Source organism: Diprion similis, chromosome 8 (assembly GCF_021155765.1).
Source record: "Diprion similis isolate iyDipSimi1 chromosome 8, iyDipSimi1.1, whole genome shotgun sequence".
NCBI classification, from domain to species: Eukaryota; Metazoa; Arthropoda; class Insecta; order Hymenoptera; family Diprionidae; genus Diprion; species Diprion similis.
This window is the reverse complement of record NC_060112.1, coordinates 25,294,481-25,320,987: the sequence shown is the minus strand read 5'-3', so window position 1 is coordinate 25,320,987 and position 26,507 is coordinate 25,294,481. Positions and strand designations below refer to the sequence as shown.

Below are 26,507 nucleotides of genomic sequence, written 5' to 3'. Positions count from 1 at the left end.
TATCTATCGATATGATTCCGTTTTGGTTCAACGCCCATCGAAGATACACTGTATAGGTATTATGTATAGGACGAAACTCTGTTTCAAAAGCTAACCGAGGCAAACCCGCGACTAGTCCAGCGAGAGTTGCGCGCTGAGGAGAAGTTCGAGATTCGTCACGAGATTGGGAAAGGCAGGTCCTCCTCGTTCCGTAGATCGCTCAGCCGAAGATAACGATACTCAGGATATTGGTGCCCGGCTGAAGCTAAGGTCAACGATTCCGAAAATCCATAACCAGCTGACTCGGAATCCTCTCGGTATATACGGGCTCGAAGTCCAAGATTTCACCATCACGAATTGCGCAATTTAATTGCGCATCTCTCTTCTGGGACATTTTTACAGACACCGGCGAGCAACTGAATGATAATTAATACGAACCTTATTCATGAATAAATATTCCGATAGAGAGGGAGAGAGAGAGAGAGAGAGAGAGTTCAGGCAGGCGTTGCAAAAGCGATCAAAAAATAATCCGGCCATTAGGGTGACTTTACGTGCCATGTACCGAGGGTCGAAGAAGGCGGTCTGTTGGCCCCCTTGCGAAAAGCTAGCCCAGTCATAATGCCTCGATACATCAAGCTTTGCATGCCTGATATGGGAACCCGTGAGTTAACTGTTAAGTCACAGGATTAGCTGGCACCGATGTCAAACTTTGTCTGAGCCGGGAAAGTCGCACGTTTGTGGGAAAAACTATCTCCTGGAATATGGAAAATCATTTTAAGTCCCTCATTCCAATTATTTACAATATAAAATTCGCATTGTTTTTACCTAATGATAAGTAATGTGATAGGATACATTTTCAACACGTCGACGCAGTGATAATCTATCCACATAAAAAGAAACTGTGTACAGTCTAACTAGATATTCAGAATATAGGAAATCCACGTTTATATTCTCCGAATAATTGGTACTATAATAGACAAGTAAACAGCCAAAGGTGTTAAAAAATTAAACATGATCCTGTAAAAGCAGAGGCAACAAAGTAGCACGAGTGTCAAAGTCCTGAACAAATACTCGACCAAAAGTCCAGAAGCAGTCCTGTTGACGTTTGGTGACTTAGCGCCACCCCTGACAACAATTCGCCGTCGCCAAAGTTAGTCGTAGTCGCTCCTGCTAGTCGGAGGGTTGGAAGCACCAAGCACCAAGCAACAGCAGCAGCAGCAGCAGCCCCGAACCGCACGTCGACGTGGTGCCTGGGCTGGCACACGCGGCACGTGCTGATCTCTGTGGGAGCAGTGAAAGGGGCGCTAAACCCTAAATCGACCGATACCTACTATGAATCTGTTATTGTATCACCCCGGGGATGGGGCCCGGGCGGTGACGCGACGCGGGGGTCTAACTAGCCCCAATCGGTGGAATCAGATCACAGGGTAATTTCAGAGCAAGAGAACATTCCTGGCCTCCTCGAAGAGAGGAGCGAAGAATTTTCAGCTGGAGGTCGTCAACTCGCCCCGCCTTTCCGCCTGCATTGGTATCTACGGGTGTACCTTATTCTACCTTCATCATCGCGAGGTGCGGATCAATGCTGCTGCATGGTACAGGATAGATACCCTGGAGGCAGGATGAAAGGATGCAGGAGGTAGGGTAACGGTGCACCTCAAGGTGCAACATCTTACGCCGAAGCTTCCCTCTTCCCTCTAGGCCGCCCTGGTCTCCCTAGCGTTGGGATTTATAGTCGAACGAGTCCGCCCCCTACGCGTATCTTCATCTCCCGAGGATGCAGTGCACACGGCTTGCCTCGAGTCACAACGCTGCACTCTCTCAAGCCGAACCTCTAATTAATAGAGACACCGACGTGCATAGGTGTTTCCTTTGGCAGAGCAACAGCCAATAACCAATATACATGTTAATATATTTATACAACTCGCTATACAAGGTTCCACTCTGCTCTTCGGAATCCAAGACCATCTTCAATTTCCATTCGCTTCAACAGAAATTACGTCAAGCTATTGAGTGAACCTGACATTATAAAGTCACTGACGTGTGGATGCAAAATGCTTGAGCCCACTTTCCTTCATCGTTACTAATTACTAATTACAACCCTGATGCTCCAGAGTGAGTCGAAAGCTTCCATCTTTCGTCCCTCGCGATTGGGTCCAGCGGCGAGAGCGCACAAGACGTGGAGCATATTGTTCGTTTGGAAAGCGAGTCGACCCTCGACCGCCAAAGCGATATACGGTCGGGCCGTTCTGAACTAGTGCATCGGGGGGACCCCCCATGGGAACATTTCACACCGGTAACCACCGCGACCCCTGCAGCATGCTTGCGTCGCGATCTCTCCGCACCCTCCGGGCTGTGCAGTTTGGTTACATAAAGTCGACTTAGTCAGGGATGGTTTGCCGAGTGATTTATAACGCCGGCGAACGCTCGACGGGATCGAAAGATTAGCAATGGCTATACTGCTACAAATCGTGTCATCATCTTCAACTTCCGATGGTAGATTTCTTGTTTCTTGTAATCGAAGGCTGCTGCGCTTGAAGAAATTTCGATGTGAAAAGACCAAAGTCACTACACCGAGAATTCGATCCCTTCCACACTTTCAGCCTCGCCGATGTAGGTATGCAGTAGGTACACAACCTACAGGAATAATATCTATCTTGTGTTCATCTGTCACTAGCACTGCTTCTCGAGGAATACGTTTGACGGCGTAACCGATACACGTTACGTAGGTCTGACTTCCACGGGTTGATACCAATCGGACAATGAAGGTTTGCCTTTTTTTTCGCCTCACAACCTTTTTTCGAGGCCGTATCCATCACCGTGCTTGTCACCATTCCCTGAACTGAACACGTACGGGACTTGGCGTCGTTACGGAAATATTCCAAGCTAGAGAAATGGAAATTCAGACTCGAATTAAGGTGCTTTTAAAGACCCGTTGTACACCTCGAAAACGCGGGGATGCAAAACTCCTATACCGCTCAAACGATCAGAGTGAAACTTGGGCAGTTGATGCCTTGTTTTGGCAAAAAGTGGAGCGTCTTTTTACTTTTTCGACATTTTGAAAAAAATTTTACAGATTGATTACCACCCACGGAAATTGGCCAAATTTTCACAGTTGCACTGAGGGGATCGTACTATCCGGTATGATGCCACTCGGCGATGATGAAACACACGTTTTGAGCCAAGTCTCATGAGATTTGATAGTGAAGTGACGAAATGGCAGCTGATCTAGGTTTCGATTACGAAGAACACCGAAATCTCATTTTGGCGACATATTTTGTTACCGACATTACGCGCATGCCGGTAATGTATACGGGTAATGTCGGTAAGAAATTACCGACAAATGTCCCTTAAAAGAAAACCTTGTTTTACGGAGGTCAACGAGTGTATGGAGAAAATAAGAGAGCACTGGTTGAAATATCAGAAATCGAAATGAGTTGCATCGTTGTGGCTCATCGACGATACATGCCGCACGTATGCACCTACGTACCTCTCGTACCTATATATGCAAATGACTTCTCTCCGTTAAGAAAGCTAATCACATAGGGGGCACTGGCATAAATCTCGCCACGTGTCATTCGTGAATCACACAACTCAGGTGGTAATAATAACCCAGGAGCACGACCCAGGCTGTTATTTAAGTTCATTTTTGCCCCGGGCCGTCACACTTCTTACTCTTCTATGCAGGTGTAACTGTCCGTTAATTCCACGTATTACGATCTACACGCGTTATGTAGCCAGCTTCGCGTTGGTAAACCGAACGGAACGCTTCCTTCGTCTCTTGCTTCCATATTCGTACGAGTTAAGGCCCAAAAAAATTGACCCAAACCATGGAAGCGTATATGTAAGGAGCGAAAACTGGGATAAGTAGAAACGAAAGATTGAACCTCACAGCTTGAATTCCAAAACCGTCAAATTCGTTGGCATTTTTCGAAGCGTAAAAGAAGACCCCCCAAGCAGCAGTGAACAACTTGAAGGGCATTTTGTGCTCGGGATCACTGCGGGTAACGTAATAGAGGATGCTGGGGCGTGGGACAGGGTATCGGTAACTGAGACACCCTCGAGTACCGGATTAGGGATTAAATAACAGCGTGCAGTCAACCCTGGAGTCAACCGCGCGTCTGCATTCATTCGGTGCATCAATTTGCCGAAAATATTTCTCGACTTCACGCTATGTTCGTGACTTTTGACATGGTTTTGTTTTGTTAATTTTTTCTCTATATGTATATATTTTAAATGTAAATACTGCAATTAATCCTGAATTGTAACGAGTCAGAGAGAGAGAGAATTAGAGAAAAACAAACGATCTGTTTCCTGCCTATTCAACGTGTCGATTAAAGTGGTATAGTGCGTAATCCGTTAATGTTGAAAGTTGTTGGATCGGATGCTCGATCGGTAAAAAGACAGGTAAAGTCGGCTATGACTGGTCTGTTTAGTCAGTCAGTCACTTGGTATGCAAGCGGCGCGTGACTCACCTGCCTTTAGCTGCAGTTGATTGCTGAGCATCGGAATCTAATTTGTCCGATATGTTTAAAATTTCCCTTATCACATAGCCTCGAATTATAAAGAGAAGAGGCGAGTTCTCGTAACTTTAAAACCTGATCTAAATGTATTCGTCCGTCGTTAATTCCGCCCACTTTTCGAGTTTAATTTTCTTTCGACACAAAAGGGTGAACCAAATTTTATGACAATGTCTCATTAATCACTAAGCAAGTGCTTCGTAGTGATGCATCGGGGTATTTTAAAAAGACTCATTTCATTGGGTTTAAAAATTTCAATCATAATGGTTTGGTCCTGCCTGAGTGAAAGGTAGGCACGCATTTCAAAAGCGTGTACGTCGAAGGCTTGTGTCGAATGAAAAGGCGATGCTTGAGAAAAACTCCAGTGCCAATTTTCCACAGTACATACCTATACCTACGAAGGCACTGGACCACAAGCTCTGAAGGACTGAAGTACCATTTACTTGATGCGTAGGTACCTACTTATGAAAGGCTGAAGCAATCGTAGACCGGCTTCTTTTTACAGTGCGACTCAAAAGACTGTGAATGCGCACTTACGCACGCACATACAGGCCTGCCAACCTACCAGCCGCAAAATTTATTCAGCGACACACCCCGGGCCGAAGAGCTTTCCTTGGACTCGAAACACGAAGCTGCGTCCTCTCGTCGTTGCTGAACATTTTACAAACCGGTATATGTACATCGTACTTCCGGGATATGCAGAAGCTGAGCGGACTAGGAACGATCAACGCGTGTCCCAACTTTGTCTATCTTACACTCGGCTTGACACCCGCACTGCGGTGGTTTAATGCCTACATAGGTCAGAGGTTACCGGTTCGCCACATCCCTACGACGAGGATGATGATGAGTCGAGTATTGTATGCTTGAATGTAACATCGGGCTGCGGTCGACATGGGAAATGGACACCTAACGTGACAACTTTCACTCCATTAAACAGATAATGAACTTCCAAGCCTACTCCCAGCTGCTTGCTAAATGCTACAGAGACCCTTTCCATTCGCCCGAGTCAACGAACTCGTCGCATTTCCATGCGTCTATATGCATAATATTACAGAGGAATTTTGCAGAAAATTATATAAATATATGCGTAAACGGTGAATGGCTTGGAAAGTTGTCATGGCCAGACGTGTAATGCATATATATATATATACCTATAATTTGGCCGATCGTTATCGCCGCGTGATTGAGACAACATCCGCACTATGCAAAGTGACACAAAGGCGCTAACAAATTGATGGGTTAATAAATAAGTAACTTAACCCGTCGCTTCGCAACCCTTTCGGGGTTTTAAACTTCCGAAGGGGTCTGCGTGTGAAATTCTCCACCCTCCCCTTACAGTCGGGCAGAATCCAGACTGGAAGGGGCGCGCGGACCGATAGAGCAGTCAAATCCCCGGATTGCCTTATAACGATTACGCAGGCGATGCCGGTGAAGAATGAAAATGTGAATTGCGAACGGGATCACAGCGAGAGAAAACTTTCTTAATCCTGTTTAGCCGCCATTTATTCCTCTGTCAGGCGAACCCCTTCTGTCGGATGGAATCCGCCGAGGCGATCAGTCAACCATCCGGTGTTCCGGACTCTTTGAAATTGCACGAATAGCAGAAGTGCAAGAATCTTATACACATTTAGACCTTATTAATTAGTTATAGAAAAATTTGTAATACCAATTCACTTGTCGTTTTTTTTTTTTTTTTTCTTTTTAGTTCTCGTCACACTGCAGAACGATGGATCTTACAGTAGGCTAGGCGTATGGGCGTGATGGGGCACGGACGTATGCACGGCGTCGCGACGCCCTTTCTGCTTACCATTTCAATGGTGAATGTCGAAGTGACAATCGGCGGAAAACACCGTTGACAACTGCGCAGCCCTGCGCAGTCATCCGCATCCGTACAACGATACCCATGAGAATCTTTTTAACGTTTTCAAAGTACGTGACACACCCTCAACGCCATGATTCAGTGACGAGGGACTTCCACACGAAACTTTTACGGCTGACATACTTGAACTGCGTTTAACAAGTAGACACTTCGTGATGTTCGTTTAGTATGGTCATAGCACATTACCTACTCTTGGTTCTACTTGTTCACAGAAGTAGAATGATCGAATCGAAATATCGTAATATCGCTAGGATTGATCGTAAAATTTTAGTACCTGACCCAGAAGTATTCAGGACATTTTCACCCTTCCGGGGGTGTGTTCGTTGACCATTTTATTTCGACGTTGACGGTGTAATGTGGACACGATTTCATCGGCGAAATTTTCTCACGAGAAAATTGAACCGCTTACAATCGCAGTCAATTTGCAGCAACCAGGATTTTAAAAAAAGTTTCACAATGGATCGACGCTGCTCTGCTCCGCCCACCGTTTGGCCAGTTTTAACACTTTAAAACAACCCTTCCGCCCTTCGATACCGGCCTTCGTACTCGCGTTCCTCGTCTCCCCTGGATAAAAGGGTGACGCCGGGTCGGTAGGAAAAATTTATTTGTACGCCTGTATGCAACTCGGTTCGTGGTTGTGTACAGATCCATCCATCATTTCTCTAACCCCCCATTACACAGCTTCGCTGCGGCACGCGCCCATCCGACGTAGTTTTGAGATTAACTCACTTTAAATTTAACTAGGTACCCTTTCATAATTCAACCTACACGCGTCGTCCTCTACAAATGCTCATTACGCATTAGGTATATACGTACGTGATGCTTGGACGAATATTCATTTTTCCTGTAGATTCTTACATTTCCATGAAAAGTTTTGTCGTACCGAAAATTCGAAGTAATCTTGTGATTAAATTCACGCAATCGCTTCGTCCTCAAGACGACAATCCAACTAACTAAGTACAGGAGTCGTGAGGTGAATTCGCTGCAGGATTCGCCTTGCGAGTTTACCCGTCGATCGACAGTAGTGGAATGAATAGAGCAAAACGTCGTTTCAAAGCACCTAACAAGCCCAGCAAATCGCTTTTGCACCGCCTTCTCGGCGATAGAATCTCCTCGGCATCTGCATCGCGGAAAAAAGCGAATAAAGTTTTTGATTGTATAATACATGAGGTTATGTATGTACATATTTTTATGCACTACAAACGAATGCGATGAACAATTGGATACGAGTTGGTATAGTTCGAACGAAAGCTGTTGGATAAATTGCACAAGACCGTTAAGGTGAAAGATTGTTTGACATTAGCGGGGTTGATGATGGGGCAATAGAAATGTTGATTAGATCGTTCGAGGAATGGAGCTGCGTGGTCCAAAATGTCGGCTAGAAAATCCCTCCCGCCTCGAGGATATGATCGAGGATAGAAAAACCCGAGGGTAGATAAGAAACGTATATATACATACCTACACTAAATACACGTACGGTATGAGGTTGATCCACGCTCCGGTCATACGTATCTATATATATATATTGTTTATATTTCGCTTATTATTCATGATGCTAAGTTGGCCGAGGCTGCTCTCGCATCGCCTTAAGGCACCGTACAGGATACCCGGCACATATATACATATACATACACGTCGAGACGTATCGAAGAATCGTGCACGCCCAACGACCCCACCAGCTGACGATATCATCGGTGGTTTACCGGCGAAAAATACCTTCGGCACGTTTGTAACATTATAATATACATTAGGCACAGCCGGAAAGTGACTGCGGCTCATGACCGGGTTCGAGAAAGAGGGTGAAAAATGTCCAAAGAGCTCAAGGCTAGCTCGACAGCTCACCGATCTATCCCCGGAAGTGAGACTCCGCCTCGGTGTGATAATTGCCTGGAAGGAATCAAGACGAGGATCGGTAACTCTGGTGCAATGGTTGGATAGAAATCTGAAGCTCCTCCGGTATCTGGTTCCGTGAGCGATCGTCTTTTGGTTCGACTAACGCAAGCGGAGAGAGAAAAGAGGGAGAGAAGAGCCTCTTCGCGTCTCCGCGAAACGGAAATTACGTCTGGGTTTCCATCTCCGGTGTTGTGCCCAAGTTGGTACCAAGTTACCGTCGCGTTCCTACCCTCTTCCTCGCGAATCACAACGCGGGAGGAAGCGAGCTCCGCGGAGTCAAGAGAGAGGATGGGATGTGGAGGAGTTATTAAAGTTGTAACGCCGCGTCGTGGTTGCAAACTTCGCTTCCGCAATAACAGGCGTAATCACGCTCGGATGACGAGGAGCCATGAAGAGCAGAGCATGCATGGTTCAGGTCCGAGTCTCTGAGGCTTTGGGTTCCAATCACAGCATTCCAAAGCCGTCGAAGGGTTCGCGGTCCAAGCAACCAGAGTCCATTCCGAAGCTGCGGGAGTTGGTGAAGAACACCAGCGACGCTGGCATTATAGCCGGGTCCTCTCCGAGGGTAATAAAGCCATCTTGCCGAAGCCGCCCTCCGCACCTCCGCCCAACGTCCCTGCGCTCCCGGAGGAGGCCCAGAGGTGGTGGATAGCGATCTATACTGGTGCACCCCTCCGGCCGTTGCCAGGCAACGACTCAACCCCTTCTCCTTCTACCGGGTAGAGATTGCGCCCTTATCTAGCGAGATACCAGCCTCCCCTCTAAGCCCACCACCCCGAACCCAGTGCCGTTCTCCGCTCTTCTCCGGGGCTGCTTTTGCCTCCCTTTTACCCTGCCGCCTACAAGTTTTCGGGCAAGATTGACGGAGGGGTGCAACCGGCATCTGATTCGATCTCGGCCGATAAAATTACCCCCACGCCAGATAGGACGGTGCAAGAATCTCAAGTTTATAGACAGATTTCCGGATTAAGCGATCGAGCTAGCTTCCTCTCCGGAAAGGATGGGCTTTGAATTGCTTTCGGTCACATGTTGGGATGCAGCACTTGCAGCATCTTCTTTCCGCGAAATTATACCCGGTGTACCAGTACTGGTATTTCTCATACCTAGACTCATGACAAGGAATATCTAATCGTGCTGATTCCAGGCTTAAATTCTTATCTCGGACAAGTCTGCAGATCGAGTATGTCTAGTATAGCTGCAGCCTATTGTATGTAATATCTAAAGTTCGTTGGTAAGAATTGCTCGGTTGAAACAGCGGTTTGACAATCTTGAATCTGATATTACGTACAATTGAAAGTAAACGTCATGTCGCAATAATATCCATGCATGTATACTAGGGTGGCGCAAAAAAACCGACTTTTTTTTTTTTTGAGTCTCGTGTGACAAAATGTTAGTTTTTCATGTTTTAAGAGCCCACTCCAAAGGACAGCTCGAAAAATAAATTTTAGGAGGTCGCTCCAAATTTTTTTAAATGTCAAAAATCGTCAAAAAATTAAATTAAAAAAATCATATTTTCAGTATTTTGTTTGATTTTTAATTCATGTCGTGGTGTATTGTTATCGATTCTTTCTTACTAAATTAAAGAAGAAAAATGTATGAAATTTTAATATGAATATTAAAAGGTCGCTCGAAAAGATCTAAAGAAATGCAGCAAAAAATTGAAAAAAAATTATGAGTAACCTTTCAAAATTCAAATTTTGAACTGAAACTTTCGGAAACTTATTTTTTTTTTTTTTGTCTATAAAATTATATCGTAACGAGAAAAAAAAATAAGAAAAAAAAAATCGATTTTTGACGATTTCTGACGTTTTAAAAAATGTGGAGCGACCTTAAAAATTTTTTTTTTTAACTGTCCTTTGGAGTGGGCTCTTAAAACATGAAAAACTAACATTTTGTCACACGAGACTCAAATAAAAAAAAATGGTCGGTTTTTTTGCGCCACCCTAATGTATACGTATACAGTAGAGTACTAGGAACTATTATTTGTTTTGTGAGTAGCAAAATGTCGCGGGTGCAATATTGACGCTTGAGAATGGATATAATGCCGCCTTTGGATAGGTATACCCTATAATGGTATTCATGGGAGTGACTCGAACAATGAGTAATCAAGCCGAATCTCAAGTTCGAGTCGCATTGCAGTGGTAGCCGAAGATCGAGGAGTGCTGTGGCTGTTTCTAGATGGATACGTATGAGCTATGTACATATGTATACATGTATGTACGTTGCGAGAGCATATTCCGGTTCGCAGAGAGTCGAGCTCGGAACTTTTCTCGACGATCCCGCGAATATAAATCAAAATCCCTAGCAATCCAATTTACGCCGGGTTAAAGAATCCCTCCTCGTCTCGTCGACGGTCCTTTTCTATCCCAGAGGAATCCCGCTTGACCCGGTACTCTTCGTCTCTGTTATCCCCATCCCGTCCCATCTCTTTCTACCTTTCCTCTCTTTCTCTCTCTCCCTCCCTTCCTTCGCGTCTCTTTCCCGGGAAGGGAAAAGGGAGCCAGGGAACTGATAACGGTTTGATGTATGGCTCAGTGACGTCACGGGCTGAGGGGCCGGGAACAGATTACGAAAATCGATAGGATTATGAACAAAGGAGTTTCGAAGCGCCATTCGAAAACGATCTCTGGTAACGCGACTGGAATTTTGTCATTTCGTTCCGAACCCTTTCCGCTGTTCCACCCTCACGAATGTCACGTGAAATCGGTACTGCCAAAAAATTGAAAACCACCATCACCACGAAACATGATTGCCAATTGAACAGGAAAAAACGTGAAACATTTGCCGATGCTTTTGTGATCACCAGACTAAAAGTGTTGATCGAATTTTTCAATTATTCAAGATCGTCGAATGACCCTCTATCAGTTCTCACGTTCCTTCCTCCTTGGACTCTTGATACGAAAATTATACTGAACATAACGTAACCTGATGTTATCCGCGGTAGTCTTTACTTGTTGTTTAGGATTTGAATCAGTGTTCAGATCGTCGCTCTTCTCGAGAAGCGGAGGAGAAGGTGGAACAGAAAATGGCGCCGGATGGAGGGGCTCGTGGGGTTTGGTGGAAGCCGGAGGAAGAGGTAGGGAGTGATTTAGTAAGATGAAAAGCCACCCCTGAGGCGTTATCTGGCGTAGACAGAGATTGCCTGTTCCTTAGGAAACCCCAGCGAGGCTAGGAACAGAGGGGGTGAGAAATATCTTGGCCGCATCTCCCCGAGGCTTACACGGGCAATGATAATAATAAGAGAATAACATTTGGGTTAAGCAATAACCCCGTGTCGAAGATATATGTATCACCGCTGATGCTCCTAGACAGTGATAATGGATTCCAACTTTTTCAGGACTCAAATTATCACATACTTATTCCCCTTGGAACATAAATCCCTTCAATGAAAATTCACCGATCTGACATTGCCGAGAATCGAAATACGGATCGTGCGATAGTCTTTCTTCTTCAGGGTTACGCGAAATCACGTTTCCCCGATGCAGATGACGTGAGCCAGAGAAACTGTGAAAATGGAGTCAAGCTATCTGCACCAGCGAAGAGGTACCAGCCGCAAACGATCGACAGTGGACGAATCAGTGTCACTCAGCCTGAGCGAAACGTCGGCACAAAGCAGCCGAAGGATCCACGAGAGAACAGTGATCTTCCGAACACGTTGGGAATACGCTCTGGTGATAATCGGTCTTCAGAGCGGAGTGAACCAACTGGCTTTCATATATTTGCAGGTGGAATTGTACGGTGGATTGATGGTACTGGCCAAATACTTCGCACTCACCCTGGTAATATCGCTACCGTTAATGGTCCAGCAAATGTTCTACGGTTTCTACAACAGATACGGTTTCATAAAATTCTGGAACATAGCGCCGGTTGGTTTGGGAATCGGTATATCAATGGCGCTCTACAGCGTCTACGAGTGCGTGATATGGTCTCTGGTAGGCGGTCTATTGGTTCTTCACATGGTCCACATGCCATTTCGGAGCATTACGGAGTGGACGAAATGCGGAAGTGGTGAAAGACCCGCAGGAGTTGTCTGCTACGATGCTAAGTCAAAGCTGACGCCTACCTCCTGCGATATGACTACTTACCCTGGACGCGAATTCTTCGAGAAAATATCGTTCCAACCGCAGGAGAACGGCCAATTGAACACCGCATGGTTCGGTTGTTGTTGCGCGGTCTGGCTACTCGTCTTCATGATAGTCTCTCAAGGCTTTCGTCGCATGAAAACTCTCCTGATCAGAGCCTCCGTGGTTGGCTTACTCGCCTTTGCCTTACTGGCAGTCTTCTTGATCACCAGACAGAAGAAAGCGGGCGACGGTGGTGAACCGAGCATCTTCGCCGTCAAAGAAGCCCCCAGTCACAGCAGCACCATCTTGCTGGTCTGGCACGCCATTAGAGTGATCCAAATACCGGTCGGGACCCTTTCCCAGCTGGGCAGCTACTCACCCCCAGGATCACCGCTCCTTAGTGACGCCGTGATGATCCTGCTGTTCGTCTGCTTCTACGACTTCGCGTTTGTCTTCTTTGCACACGCTTGTGTCGTCTGGACAAAAGTGAGCTTCACCGGGATCCGTGCAACATGTTTGGCGGAGGACAGGTTGATTGTGCTTTTCGCAACCATACCGACGGCAGTTTCGTTTCTTGCTATGGGAAACGTATGGCTTTTTTTATACTTCGGGATACTGACGGTGAAAATAATTACACAGATAGTGGTCACTCTCACAGCAAGCATAAATGCGATGACGGAAATGTTTCGACTTCATCGTCATCGGCAACAAATCGTCGGCATAGTTTGCACGGTAACTCTTCTTCTTAACCTTCCAATCGCCATGATAAACAGCCGGATGTTCCTCAAGCGAACCTGCCACATCGTCGAAGTGATGGTGGACTTGTGCATAGCGTGTGTGTCGTATCTGCTCGTAGTTTTTCTCTACACCCTAACGCGGGTCTTCAACGATATGCACTTCACCTACAACGTGCGGCCGGTACTGTTCTTCAAAATAATATCGTATCTGTCCCCGGTTCTTCTAATTTTCTTCTTCATCAGCAGCTTCGCGTCGATTTTATCGATGTGGAGCGTGGATCCCCTCTTCAAAGAAAATCGGTGGGCCAGCCCCTTCGTAATCCTAACGGTTTTCTTAATCCTCGCACCAATACCAGGGTTTGCTCTGTACATGTACGTGGTACACCTAATGAGGCACAATATCCTGGCGATGCTACAACCCACCGTAAACTGGGGACCACCGGAAGCGGACGTGAAGCATGCCAGACTGAACTTCAACCCCCTGCACGAGCTTCGGTACAGGTCGAAAAAACCATGCACTCATAACTGCCTACTGAACAACCTCCGCATCAAGATTGAAGTCGAGAAACGGAACTGCCAACGAAGGGACTTCTTTCTTAACGTTTACCATAAGCCCGGTTACGCCGAATGGGACGACGACGAGGAGTGGCATTACCAGGGCGATATCGTTGGAAAAACACGCGCCATTGACTCGGCCGGTGACTCTAAAATTCTAGAGTATCCCACCATGGTTGAAGCGCAAAAAAATTTGAGCGTGAAACGTGAAAGCGAGGAGGAGGAGGAGGAGGAGGAGGAATACGGTGAGGAAAGCGATGACGAAAAATCGGGACGTGAATACAACGTGAATATTCATCTCGATGAAGAAACGAGTGATGATGTATACATGGATGTTAACCTTGATGAGAAATCTGAAGAAGATCTTGGACTTGAGAACAACACCGATGGCGTAAGCGTCGTAGGAGAAGAAATTATTATCCGGAAAGATGAGACTCAGGTTGAAGAAGAACTCGACGTCATCCTCCCAGATTTGAATTCCTTCGATCCACATTATGAAATCTCAAATATGAATCGGACCGCGCATCCGACGCCACGATACGCTGACAATGAAAAAGGTCACACGCATCGTCTGAGACAGCAAAAACGAACGGAAAGTTTAGTCGAGCCGGTAAGAGTCTCAATCCTTTCGCAAATGATTTACTAATAATCAGCAAATCCGAGTAAGTGTAATAAAATCTGATACTCAATTCGCTGTTGTTTTCTCACTTCGCAGCCCCGTCTCAGCAAGAAATCTTACAGACTGAGAAGAAGACGAATGAAACGGCAATCGAAATCGAAATCTTGTCAGACGGAAACCGGGTTGAATCGTTTTCGAAAGATATTCATGCCCTGGAAAAAGAATAAAAAATGCAAAAGGCACAAGTGCACGGCAAAACGTTGCGATAGTTGGTCAACGAGTCGTTGCAGCAACCCTTCAACCTCAAATGGTTCCACAGACGACACCGAGACGTTAAGTGAAGCCGACCGTTGGCCATAAGGCTGAAATCGTGAAAGCCTGACGTCAGAATATCTGGAAAAAAACTAGGAAACGAAGAATCGTAGTAAGTAAACGAAAATTTTCCCTTCTTACATACCCGACGAATAAATTATGAGGTAAAAAAATTACCGGCAGAAGCGTTAAGTGCAGCGCTCGGTGTATACCAAGTCGAAAAAGCGGAGAACTTTTTTCGAGGCCGGAGGAAAAGTTACGAGGATAAAATTAATGCTGGTAGTATCTATATACCTGTATATATACAGGTTAGATCTCGCCAAGGGTGGTTGCAGCGGGATTGAAATGGGGAGAAGAAAACTTATAAAATAAGTTTGAAACCCCGGCGGCGGAACGTTGCGGTCCCGTCACGTCATTCTGAAGAAGGAATTAAATTTTTATGTCCCTTGCTGAGAGGTCGGAACGATTGAAGAAGCTCCTTCTCGCCGTAGTACTATAATAAGAAATTCTCTTGCGGCATAAAGTTGTAAAAAAAAAAAAAAAAAATGAAAGAAAAAAAAAGATAATCAGATCCTACAACAGCGCATAAAAATTAAATTCATTACCTGAGTTACACACGATGCGAATGAAACGTTAACGGCAACACGATTCGGTTCAGCCGACATTGTTTAATGCCTTCGGGGTTTACAACGGAGCCCGTCCGTCCTGCAGTTGCAAAATCTAAGGATTCGTATTACATCAGAGTGTGCAGATGGTGGCGATAAGGGACGAAGAAGACGCCATCAAACGCACATCACGGGAAAACGAAAGACGCGATCGTAAACCAGCAGCATCTCTGCACCAAGGAATACGGTGTAAAACGTGGGGTATAGCAGGGGGGGGGGTGAAGAGTGTACGAGGAAGACGAAGTAGAAAGAATGGATAGAGGGAGTCATAAACCGAGCAATCCCTCGTAAAATCAAGTTTATCTCAACCATCCGAAATAGTTATCGCTATAGCACGATGAACACACACACACAGCGTCCATCAGGATCGTTTCTCGAAAATCGTAGAAGCGATCGCCCATCAAGAAGTATTAATTCTTCCCGAGGGAACGGCGACGCGCGAAACACTCTTTTAGCGTAAATTAGCCGAGCGGTCCAGCTCCCAGACTCCAGCATCCTTGCCGTTCGTCCGAGATCAATGCGGTAACTTTGACTGAAATGGAGAGAGCATCCAGAATCAGATAGCTTTGCCCTGATATCCCCCAACCGAGGCGGCCTTCTTCACCCCTCGACTGTCATCCCAACGTACAACACGTCTATCCCAGCTTCGTCGGTGTAGATTTTCCAGGAGTATCTCGTACCTCGTCGAGTTCTCCCTCCCCTCCTATTTCCTCAGCGTCCTCACCGGCTATTCCGGACTTCTAACCCCCGTGAGCTCATACCCTGCATCCTATATCTGATCCAACCGCGAATCTCACGCAAAAGTTTCGATTCGATCGCCTCGTTTCAACGAATCCACGACCGTAGAGTAGTACGTTTGCGTTTAAGTGTACAAATGAAGTAATAGTGTTTTGCCACTGCATCATTTTTGAACAACCTTGTATGTTATGGTTTACTTGTTGCTAGTGCCACAAATTTAGCCATTTATTAAATTCATTATAAAAACCTGCTTTGTAGATGATGTTACTGTGATGATCAGCTGTTTCAACAGCAATTCGAAAGATAATCAAAGCTGATTCAATAGTTTATACAGTTTGTGGTGAAATTTTCAATTTCGATGCAATTGCTATGGTCAAAAACGGTGCATCCACCATGATTGAATATGTTTCAGGTGTTCGCCGTTGCGCAGGTGTTACATAAACTTTTGATTCCGTTGAACCCTAGCGATGCGTCGATTCTTCCTCCCTTCCGCTGTACATTCTACACACGTACCCCCTTAAATATATCAATCAAATTCATCCGCTCGTGGATACTGCAGCTTTATTCGGTATTCAAAGCAGCCGTGATCGTGTCGTCCCTGCATCGATACGATCCGTGTTTGCATATTAGCTATAATACAATCCGCCCTAAAGTTATTTACACCGAAGGAGAAAGCACACACATATACATATGTATGTATAATGTAATTATCCACGTGCTGAACGGTCATATGAATACATACAATATACCATAGAATACAGAGTGCGTATTATAATCGCGGTAGGAAAAAAAATTTGTCGTTGAAAGTCTAGAGGTAAGATGGAACTGCGTAAAGCGAGTCTACTGAAAAGAGATCTCTGAAGATGAAATCCGCGTTTGGAATGAACGAAACTCGGATTCGGCAAGCAAGGGGTGGAGGCCAGGCGGCAGTCACGGTCGGGCCTGAGCGGTGCAAGGAAGATGAAGGCAGCATTGTAGGGACGACGATATCGGTAAGCAGAAATCAGTGTAGTTGAATGGATGGCGCCAGTTCACCACTTGCTGCATCTCCGCCAGCGGGCCGCACAAACTCTTTAGCATTTATGCCTGGAATCGCGTCTGTCTGTCTGGGCGAAGGCGCTACCGAGAATTCTCCCAACTTCATTAAAATATCAGCATCAACACTCTCCTCGAGCCATCGCACATTGTTTTACAAAGACTTGAGGAAGACTTGGTCGACAAGGAGGAAAAAAGTGCGCGAAAGAAGATGTCGAAAAATTGTCTAGGACAAAAATTACTTCGATACATTTGCGATTCTTGTCAGATATTTGAATTTTCCTTTATCTTAGGTACCACATATTATTATACATGTATACATATATACATATAGAAGAAGATAAAATCATGAATTCTACTTTAACGAAGGAAGAGAAGCGGAACGAAGGATTTTATCGCAACTGCGAACTCTCTCAGAGACATGAAAGACCCCAAGTAGGTAGGTATAGCGAAGCGTTGCACCACCGCCGGTAAAACATATATATATAGAGCATATTTGCAGGTTGAGAGAAGATACGTGTAGGTTATACATTCACTGAGCAACTTGTGAACCACATGATGTACAGCCTCTCGTATGCATGCGGGTACATGTGACAGTTTTATTTCATAGTAACAAAGTGGGGGACCACGCACGATGTACGAGGAAGTTGCTTTGCTTTTTGCCGCTCGAGTAATTGAGCTTGTCTCGTCTGAAACAGCTCACCAAATGAGCTTAAAGGCGCCTCTTCCACCCTACCCGCTGCGGATAGCCAAGCAAAGTGCGCCAATCTGGCAATAAATATGCGACTCCAAATTCTGCCACCCACGTCAATTAGAAACTAGCTAAAAAAAAAAAAGAAGAATGAACTACGTAAACGAGTCAATTTTGATCCCAGCATCAATTATAATATGCTAGTCAAGTTGAGTGGTATTGACTGCAAAAAATAAAAATAAATAATAGGTAAAGAAAATTTACGATTAAGTATTTATACTTTTGTATTAATTCGTCTTTTATATTTTTAAAGAAAATATACTCTCTAATAATAATATTACTCAAAGAAAAATATATAAATATTCTAGACATCTGGTTTTAGGAAGTTCAAAAAGCAACCCTGCAGTCGAGGGAGGTAACGATGGGATAGAATATCTCGGTTCATTAAAATAGATGAAATAAATGCCGCGGGTATAAACTCTCTGCGTCGCTCGAAACAAACAACGGTTATTGCTTGGCAAACTACGCGCATCCCCTGTGGACGATAATCACTAGCAACCATTTGGCTATGGTTATATTACTGTCATGTTAATGTATACGGTCTTTGCAGGCTTAGCTATAACAAATATTACGGTTGGACGCAACCCTTTTATGGGATTCCTAATGAGTTCCAGATTTCGATTATTGTTTTTTTTTTTTTTTTTTTTTTGTTAATTTTTTTTTTCTTTTCTTTACTACTCGTTTCTCTTTTCATTCAGTTTCATGGTTTATAGTGTATGGTAACGGTACGTTTGTCCTCTGTGCTATAATAACAGAGAAACTGCGCGCAGGTTTTATCTCATCATTGTTCGACAAACGCTGGAAATTACGCTCATTATATATCAAAGATCCATGCCGAGATTTGCTAAACAGATGTCCGGGTAACTGTTTAACCGTTCGCTAGCTCGCGTAGATATTCGTCGTGGTTGAAACGGCATTGTTCCTTTTATTGCCCACTGTATAAACGCGTGGAAAAATTCATACACTTGGTGAAGAAGACGGAAATTGAAGTTCCGGAAATCTAAATTGAACAACTACTTAAATTACACAGTACTTGATGACTTTCTAAAAATCACTTAACTTCGATCACAATATGAAAATTTGGATGAAGTGTTTTTCAGATTTTTCGTATAAATTTTTCTTGTATGTGAATTTTTCCGTCGTGACGTCAAGGCAAAGAATACATTGCGTGGTTTTAAATTGCATGGAGACACCAAAGAAAGATTGATGAGGCGAAGCGGATCTGTATCTGCGCAGATTGCTATTCACAGGCGGCGAAATGTAGGTATAAAGAGTGACATAGGAAGAATGATGCGAATGCGAGACGTGAACACACACATACGTGCTGAACAAATTAAACGTAATTAACGACTCAGACGAGGAAGTGCGGCTTGGATTGAGTTGATCTGATAGGCGGGTCTCCATGAATGCATCAAAGGAGATGTGATGCAAACTGCATCTCGCATATACGCACGTTCAATTTAACTTGATAAATAAATGCTTTCACGGAACGTAATCCGATTTTTTTTCATTCACTGCGATGATGCCTGTGGCGGTTTAATCTAAGTATATATCTATAATGTACCAAATCCAAGAGAGAACCGTATAAGATTTTTTTAATTTGCCTTTACACGATTTAAATGTACCAGCAGCTGGCTTCTTTTACTATACAACTCGCAGGACGAAATAGCTGCGAACTTTACCGAATAAATCAAGCAGAAGATATTACCCGGCACGCGATCAACTTACAGGTGCTACATAACAATCATTATTCAAGTCACATTGAGTACCTACTTACGGCATATATTAAAGTACAGATATCGCCACTGTAATGGACCATAATTCAATCGACGTTACATTATATCGTTGTACTATCAGATTGAAGCGACACTCTGAATTGATATTATAATATACGATACCGCCTCGGCACAGATCAGGCTTGAAATAATAATATACTTGAACGAACGATTCTCAAAATAAAGAATTTTATTCCCCCGATTATCGGATAATTTTAACCTGAAGCTATTTAACGAATAAAAATCTAAATTCCCATAATATTCCTTTATCAAATTGTAATTGGCTTTCTCAGGGTTTATTTACACGAATTATTGTTACTGCTTCGGGAATAATGCGTTCATTTCACCTCTTCGAATGAGATTTAGATGAGCAATCCACGTCGTCTATATTTACTCTTAATCTTAATTCAATAATCGAACGTGAATTCGGGAATGCAGTAATTACGGATTTGTACCGACTTTTACATCCAGAATTATTGCAAGATTACATACTTAATGAAATTGCCAAGAGGAAAAAATGCGAATCGGTAGCAATACCTTGCGGGGGGGGAAATTAATAGTGAAAATGAAAAAATCATACAAAGTTAGCAGTGGCGTGACCTTGCGGGGTTTTTGTTACCCGTAACCAAACCTCAAGATACAAACGTCGTTTCTATTACCGACAGATATTAATATGACCGGTGACCATGCGGCGCTTAATCGGTATGTGAAAGCTGTCGGTAAGAGCTCGTTTATCACTTTATCGACATCATTGAGGCCAGTATGACAGTTAACCATAGTGACATTACGGAACGCGGACTAGCCTGCGATTTTGTAATTATTGAAATTTCAACAGAAGCAAGTTAGACACCAATTTCGAATTTCCGCAATGATATCATGATCTATAAAACGTTGCTTACCACTCCTGGAGTATCCCGTACAATCATGACAGTTACGCAAAAATATCGTACACTTACTGCGCAAGAATTTATGCAGCATTTTGACTGAAAACTCAAAACAGATGAACCGTAGGTCAAGTAAAACGGAACAGACTAAACCTGCGATCTTTGATTGTTTATTCTACCCAATACACACATCGCATTCGATGACTAAAGATATTTCAGTCAACGTCACATTGTTGTACAAAAATTGTTTCCTTTCACGTAATGAACATATCAATGCAACAATATACTTAAGTCATAATTTCAATGCAAATTTAATTAATCTGCATGTCGATCACGATCAAACTTACAGTCAAAACAAAGTCAAAGCACCTTTGATGCCAAGTTCGATTCCGGGTTTCATCGTTAATTATTTAAGTGCCGAGAAATATCGGAATATTACCTTTCGATCAAATTAATGATACTTTCCACATGAGGAAAAGCTTCTGCTTGCCAGTCGCTGCTCACGTCCCACCGCTCGTCCCGATATTGTCTGTTACAGAAACAAACCTCAACTTGCATATTAATAATACGAATTAAATATGATACAGTCACGATATAATATCAGCATCATGAATTTTACGTGCAAGCGAAGCGCGAACTTCATGCGGGGAATTTCCGGACGCCTTTAACCTTATTGAAGGAACCGTCCCTGTAATATTTGTCCAAAAACTCCACCAGAGGGCAGCAAAACATGCTCAGTCGCATTTCTCTCTCACATACGTCGACGGTCTCAATGAGTTTGTTAATCAGCGGTTGACGTGCGTGCACCATTATATATAGTATATAGTATATGGTATATACAAGAGTGCGTGCGTGGTACTTTTACATACTACTATTTCCAGGGTTTCGGTTGCGGATTTTCAGTCTGTGTCGCGTCGTCGTGTGGCGAGCGGGCATTGGCAGGCATGGTGATGGGTGACAGACGAGACAGCCGCGAGGTGTTGACGATATTATTCCTGTGTATAATGTGGTACATCGTGTCGAGCAGCAACAATGTGATCGGCAAGATGTTGCTATCCGAGTTCCCGTTTCCAATGACTGTGACGATGGTGCAGCTAACCTCAATCACCGTTTATTCCGGCCCGTTTTTCAACCTCTGGGGCGTCCGAAAGTACGCGGCTGACATATCCTGGCCCTATTACTTTCGTCTGATCGTGCCCCTCGCCCTCGGCAAGTTTTTCGCATCCGTATTCAGTCACGTCAGTATTTGGAAGGTCCCGGTCTCCTACGCCCACACTGGTACGAAATAGAACTTTGTTATGAAACCTCTCATGCACGCTTCGTTCGTTCCCGGAATATATTGCAAAAATAACAACTGCGCTACTAACAGACTGTCAATTATCAGCGAAAATAAATGTGTCAACGGGTTCTCATTTCCTAATCACGATGCATGTGCGTAGCATGTGCGTTTACTAGAGACGCCTCGACTCTTCTGCCGTCTGCTGATAATGACAGCTGTTATCTCAGCGGCGGTCAACACACACACACACACACACACACACGTAGTTACTGCGTGTTGCGAGGAAAGAGTCTGCCGTAAAGATTATGCCGACGATTACTCAATAGTCGGGATTTACTTGATAGGAACATTGGAAGACTGTTGATAAATTGGGACTAACTAACGTGACACGTGGCTGGGAAAATTTCAGCCGAAATGAGAACCAAATCGGATCTAATATTGAAAAAAAAAATAGCATGGCAATGAAGAAAACCTATTTTACAAATACCTGTACATCGCGTAATCTTGACTCCGAGAATATGAAAATAATCCAATACTTAGCAATCGCCTCACATGCATGTTCATTTGTACCTCTTTTCATGTAACTGAAAAGTCACCTTTCCTCGAATTTTGATACCATTATGCGAATTGGATTCTTATGAAAATTTGGCTTTGTCCCAGTAAAGGCTACAATGCCCTTCTTTACGGTGGTTCTGTCGAGGATAATTCTCCGTGAAAAGCAGACCAACACAGTCTACCTCAGCCTCGTTCCAATCATTGGAGGAGTAGCGATCGCCACTCTAACAGAACTCAGTTTTGACATGACGGGATTGCTCAGCGCCTTAGTCGCTACAATGGGTTTCTCGCTACAGAATATATTCTCAAAGAAGGTAACAAGTGGAATATCGCATATGAATTATCAAAGAGGACTTCACTGCTCACTACAATTACTTATCTTATCATATACTTCCAGGTATTACGTGACACAGGGGTTCACCATTTAAGGCTTTTACATATCCTTGGACGACTGGCTTTGTTTATGTTCTTGCCAGTTTGGTTGATGTATGACTTCAGAAGCCTTCTGCACGATCCTGTGACCGGGACTAACGTCGAAGTCAGTTATAAAGTATTAATGCTACTTTTTGCCGACGGTATTTTGAACTGGCTTCAGAATATCATTGCTTTCTCTGTACTGTCTATCGTCACGCCGCTTACTTATGCTGTAGCCAGTGCCAGCAAAAGAATATTTGTAATTGCTGTCAGTCTGTTCGTTCTGGGCAACCCAGTCACAGGACTTAATGTCTTAGGCATGACTATGGCCATATTAGGTGTTCTTTGTTACAACAAAGCTAAATATGATCAAAGAAAAGCCAAAAAGAAAGAAGCTTTGCTGCCAAGGTACAGTTTTCCCATTCGCAATGGCACCACTCCGTTTATGGTCAATGGCTGGCAAAATGACAAGCATCAATTGCATGCCGTTTAGTTTAAATTAAATTGTAATTAGTTATTTAACGTTGCAGAATTTTTTCAAATCTTTCCCTAGGCACAAATAAATTCAAGCCCGCCAAATAAATGTTTAACAGTGAACAAGAAAAAAGAACAGTATTTCATCATCAGTCTTATCAAAACTGTACTCGAAATAACAGTGTAACTTTTCTTTCATCTATTGATATATAATATAGAATATCCAGCTAAATGCTTATTAAATATTAAACACCAGCTTTATCTATTGTTAGGTTGTTAGATAGTGCAAAAGAATTCTCATAAGTTTGTGCCTAAAAAAAGAACTACATTCGGGATAAAATATTTATTTTTAGTTGTAAGTACGTACCGCGATCAAGCTGGGTACACAAGATATTAAACGGACAAATCTTATCTACGATAATTATATTTGACAAAACACGAATGAAGTGTTTACAGACAATTGTCGAAAGACAAGATTTCGTTTACTAATGATATTGGACAATTTTTAAATAGAATGTACAGTTGTATGAGAGAGAGAACAAGAGGGAGAATATGTTACCCTTGTGTGTATGGACGGAGAGAGTGCAGAAGAGAGGAGTTGATTTTAGCTCAAAACAGTCTGTAATATATATATTTTTTATAAATAAACGCACGCGTACAAAAATAGATGAGTATTGTTTGGTTCATAATTAATTGCCTTCCATCATTTCCCTCAGTTAAATTGCACGAATATTAATAATCGGGATAGTAATATTATATCTATAAAGTTTTTGTAATATTCTGTGGCGACAGAGGCCGAGCTACTGTTAAATCCAATCTAGGACCTGCGGCAGCGATCAATGGGACAGCTAAGCAACAGTCACAGTCTTCGGTGCTCGCATCATTAACTCGCAAAATTCGATCAAAAGGTTTTAAAACACCGTCACAAGGTCCGCCAGGACGCAATCTGTTGATGTAGACACCTCGTTCATACATTCCGTCGGATACGGAAAATCCAAAATCTTCGTAGACGGGATCCTTGTGAAGAGAGACGTGAACTATCTGCTGCGATCTGTTGTCAGTACCATTTCGCACAGGAGATCTAAGGTTTTCGATTATCGATCTCAAATTTATAAATAATCCAATAAGAAAATGATTACTACTAACCCTGGGTACGGAGGCATGGATAAATCGAGTTGACCACTATCCACAGATGCAGTTTCCCACAGTCGTAACAGCTCTGGTCCTGGGCCAACACCTTCACCGGCATCTCCCCAAGAGTCTACAGCACTATCTACACTCGGAAGACTCTCCCTAGCAGATCTTAAATTGCCTCCCGAATACTGTGGCTGCATAGTATCGTTTCCTGTATTCGATTCCCTGCGAATATTTATTGTACATGTTAAGAAGTATCAGACGAGGAGACTGTGATAGAAATGTCACCAAACATGGATCTGAACGCTATTAAAACATCAAACTCTACCTTGCATCCGTGACCATATCTGGCTTTCTTATTGTAAGAGCTACAACCGAGCTCCCAGGCCTATGTAGGAGTTGAGCAGCTTGCCGAAGATCTCCCGAATTCAGTTTCTGACCATCGATAGCCAACAGTCGATCTCCAGGTGCCAGACTTCCAGTTCGGTGTGCTAAAGAGCCTCGACGAACTTCAGCGATGGCTAAATCTTCATTTACCGTCAGCCCTAGGTCAGGTTGCCCACCGAGCGGTCTCGCTACCCTTACTGTGAACACACCAGAGCTGGGGACTACCGCCCCTCCAACTTTGTACTCTGTCACCAACTCCACCTGATGGTAGAAAAATTTGTTATCCACCAAATTACACCCTTCATATATTTCTAAGAAGCTATGTTTACTTGAGAGGCTTCTAAGAGCGCTGCAACTTCTGCTGGTTGTAAATCTCTCAGCATTCTTCTATTAATGGCGAGAACCTTGTCCCCAGGAAGGAGAACCCCGCTTCTCTCAGCTGGGCCACCAGCTTCCAGCAGGTCGATTACATACGATAAACGGTCCTCCGAGGGCCTCAATGATAAGCCAAGACCTCTGTGATCGGGTCTCAGGACCACAGTCAGACTTTCCTTAGTGTACAATGTTTGCGTAGAATTTTGCTGAGCCTGGGGTTGAGCCCTCCTTTTAACTGTCCTGGACGAGGCACTCGGAGGTCTGGGTAAAATTTGCAATCTAGCTATCCGACAATTGTCCGAAACATTGCGGAGTAACTTTGCCGCAGTCACCGCGTCTTGTACAGGCATTTCATCCACTGCCAAGAGCCGATCACCTGGCTGAAGCGCTCCGCATCTATCGGCAGTACTGGCTGGTCGAAGACTCTCGATGCAAACTCCGTTCGGTGTCTCTCTGACAGTCAGTCCTAGTTCTCCTGAAGAAAAACAAACGATTCAAATGACGAAATCAACTCCGGTCGCAGCACAGTGCCAACAGATACACATCGTTCTTGTTTGGTTGCTATATTTCAAAGAAATTACCTGAAAATCCACGCTCTAATTGAACCAAAAGTGGCCCCGACGTAGCTGCACGAGCCTCTTCCATATTTGCAACATCATACTCGATGGTCAGGGAAGCTACGAGAGCATCGGAGCTTCTTCTGAGAGCTCTTTGCGCCTCTGCCAATGTGAGGCCTCGCAGTTCAGTCTCGTCGACTGCCAGCAGTCGATCGCCGGGTCTGACTCGTCCCTCTCTAGCTGCAGGGCCGTCTGCTCTAACTCCGGTCACAACTAGGGCTCTGGCGACTCCACCTCTAAGTGTAACGCCGAGGCTTCCTCCCTCCCTTTCGACTCTGACCTGAGCTACCTTTGAGGAAACGCTAGAAGGACTGGATCCCTCTCCCTCGTCTAGAGCCAAAAAATTATTTGGATAAAATTGCTGCTGGCAAATTTCATCTGGTCGGGCGGAATCAGAGCTCGCCGAAGTAGCTACACTTCCTGGTCTCGCTCGACTCTTGTGCGAGCGCATACTTGCCAGTCTCAAGGAACTGAACATTTTTGCAGCTCAAAAAAGTTTTCTCAAAACTGTTTACTCAAATTCATGTTTTTACGTTCTTTGTTTGCTTGCTTCTGTTGTGTATGGATACTTTTTTTTCTTTTTCGTTTCTAGGAGTAATCACCGATACCAGACTTTTACCTATTAGCATGCATAACTTTTATTTTGTACACTGATTTAATTTATATACGTATATATTAATATAATCTGTTATATTTATTCGTTTACGTTCACTAATTATTATTATTCAACGATTATTTAAAATTCTATTTTAAAGATAACATTATTTTTTTTCTTCCTTATAAAAATATGTACACATGGATACACGTTGTATCAAAATATCCTATACAAAAACAAAAAGTTTTATATTGACAAAATTTTATCACGCATT

At 43.9% G+C, this 26,507-nt stretch overlaps 2 protein-coding genes across 4 annotated transcripts; one reads left to right on the top strand and one right to left on the bottom strand.

Annotated features, from left to right (window-relative positions):
- Nucleotides 1-21,267: 21,267 nt before the first annotated feature.
- On the top strand, nucleotides 21,268-23,791 carry LOC124409805 (solute carrier family 35 member E1 homolog). Its single transcript, XM_046887659.1, has 3 exons — nucleotides 21,268-21,681; nucleotides 22,343-22,551; nucleotides 22,635-23,791. The coding sequence occupies exons 1-3, from the start codon at nucleotides 21,348-21,350 to the stop codon at nucleotides 23,142-23,144; spliced, it is 1,053 nt and encodes a 350-aa protein (XP_046743615.1). The 5' UTR covers nucleotides 21,268-21,347; the 3' UTR covers nucleotides 23,145-23,791.
- LOC124409798 (glutamate receptor-interacting protein 2) lies at nucleotides 23,169-26,417 on the bottom strand. Of its 3 annotated transcripts, XR_006929541.1 has the most exons (6): nucleotides 25,603-26,417; nucleotides 24,976-25,496; nucleotides 24,588-24,907; nucleotides 24,272-24,484; nucleotides 23,823-24,206; nucleotides 23,169-23,744 (listed from the first exon to the last, which is right to left on the bottom strand). XR_006929541.1 is itself a non-coding variant. In XM_046887641.1 (5 exons), the coding sequence occupies exons 1-5, from the start codon at nucleotides 26,114-26,116 to the stop codon at nucleotides 23,885-23,887; spliced, it is 1,890 nt and encodes a 629-aa protein (XP_046743597.1). In that variant the 5' UTR covers nucleotides 26,117-26,417; the 3' UTR covers nucleotides 23,169-23,884. The 3 variants fall into 3 exon arrangements, 2 of the variants coding, with proteins under 2 accessions (XP_046743597.1, XP_046743598.1); XM_046887641.1 differs by having other exon boundaries at nucleotides 23,169-24,206; XM_046887642.1 differs by having other exon boundaries at nucleotides 23,169-24,176.
- Between the last annotated feature and the right edge of the window lie 90 nt (nucleotides 26,418-26,507).

What these genes read in the sequence shown, in the direction of transcription:
- LOC124409805 (XM_046887659.1), top strand. Translation starts at nt 21,348, where the DNA reads ATGGTGATGGGTGACAGACGAGACAGCCGCGAGGTGTTGACGATATTA. An exon ending in GGTCTCCTACGCCCACACTG is followed by an intron (nt 21,682 to 22,342) that starts GTACGAAATAGA and finishes GCTTTGTCCCAG; the next exon opens with TAAAGGCTACAATGCCCTTC. An exon ending in AGAATATATTCTCAAAGAAG is followed by an intron (nt 22,552 to 22,634) that starts GTAACAAGTGGA and finishes ATATACTTCCAG; the next exon opens with GTATTACGTGACACAGGGGT.
- LOC124409798 (XM_046887641.1), bottom strand. Translation starts at nt 26,116, where the DNA reads ATGTTCAGTTCCTTGAGACTGGCAAGTATGCGCTCGCACAAGAGTCGA. An exon ending in GATATGGTCACGGATGCAAG is followed by an intron (nt 24,485 to 24,587) that starts GTAGAGTTTGAT and finishes AAATATTCGCAG; the next exon opens with GGAATCGAATACAGGAAACG. An exon ending in TCCATGCCTCCGTACCCAGG is followed by an intron (nt 24,207 to 24,271) that starts GTTAGTAGTAAT and finishes CGAAAACCTTAG; the next exon opens with ATCTCCTGTGCGAAATGGTA.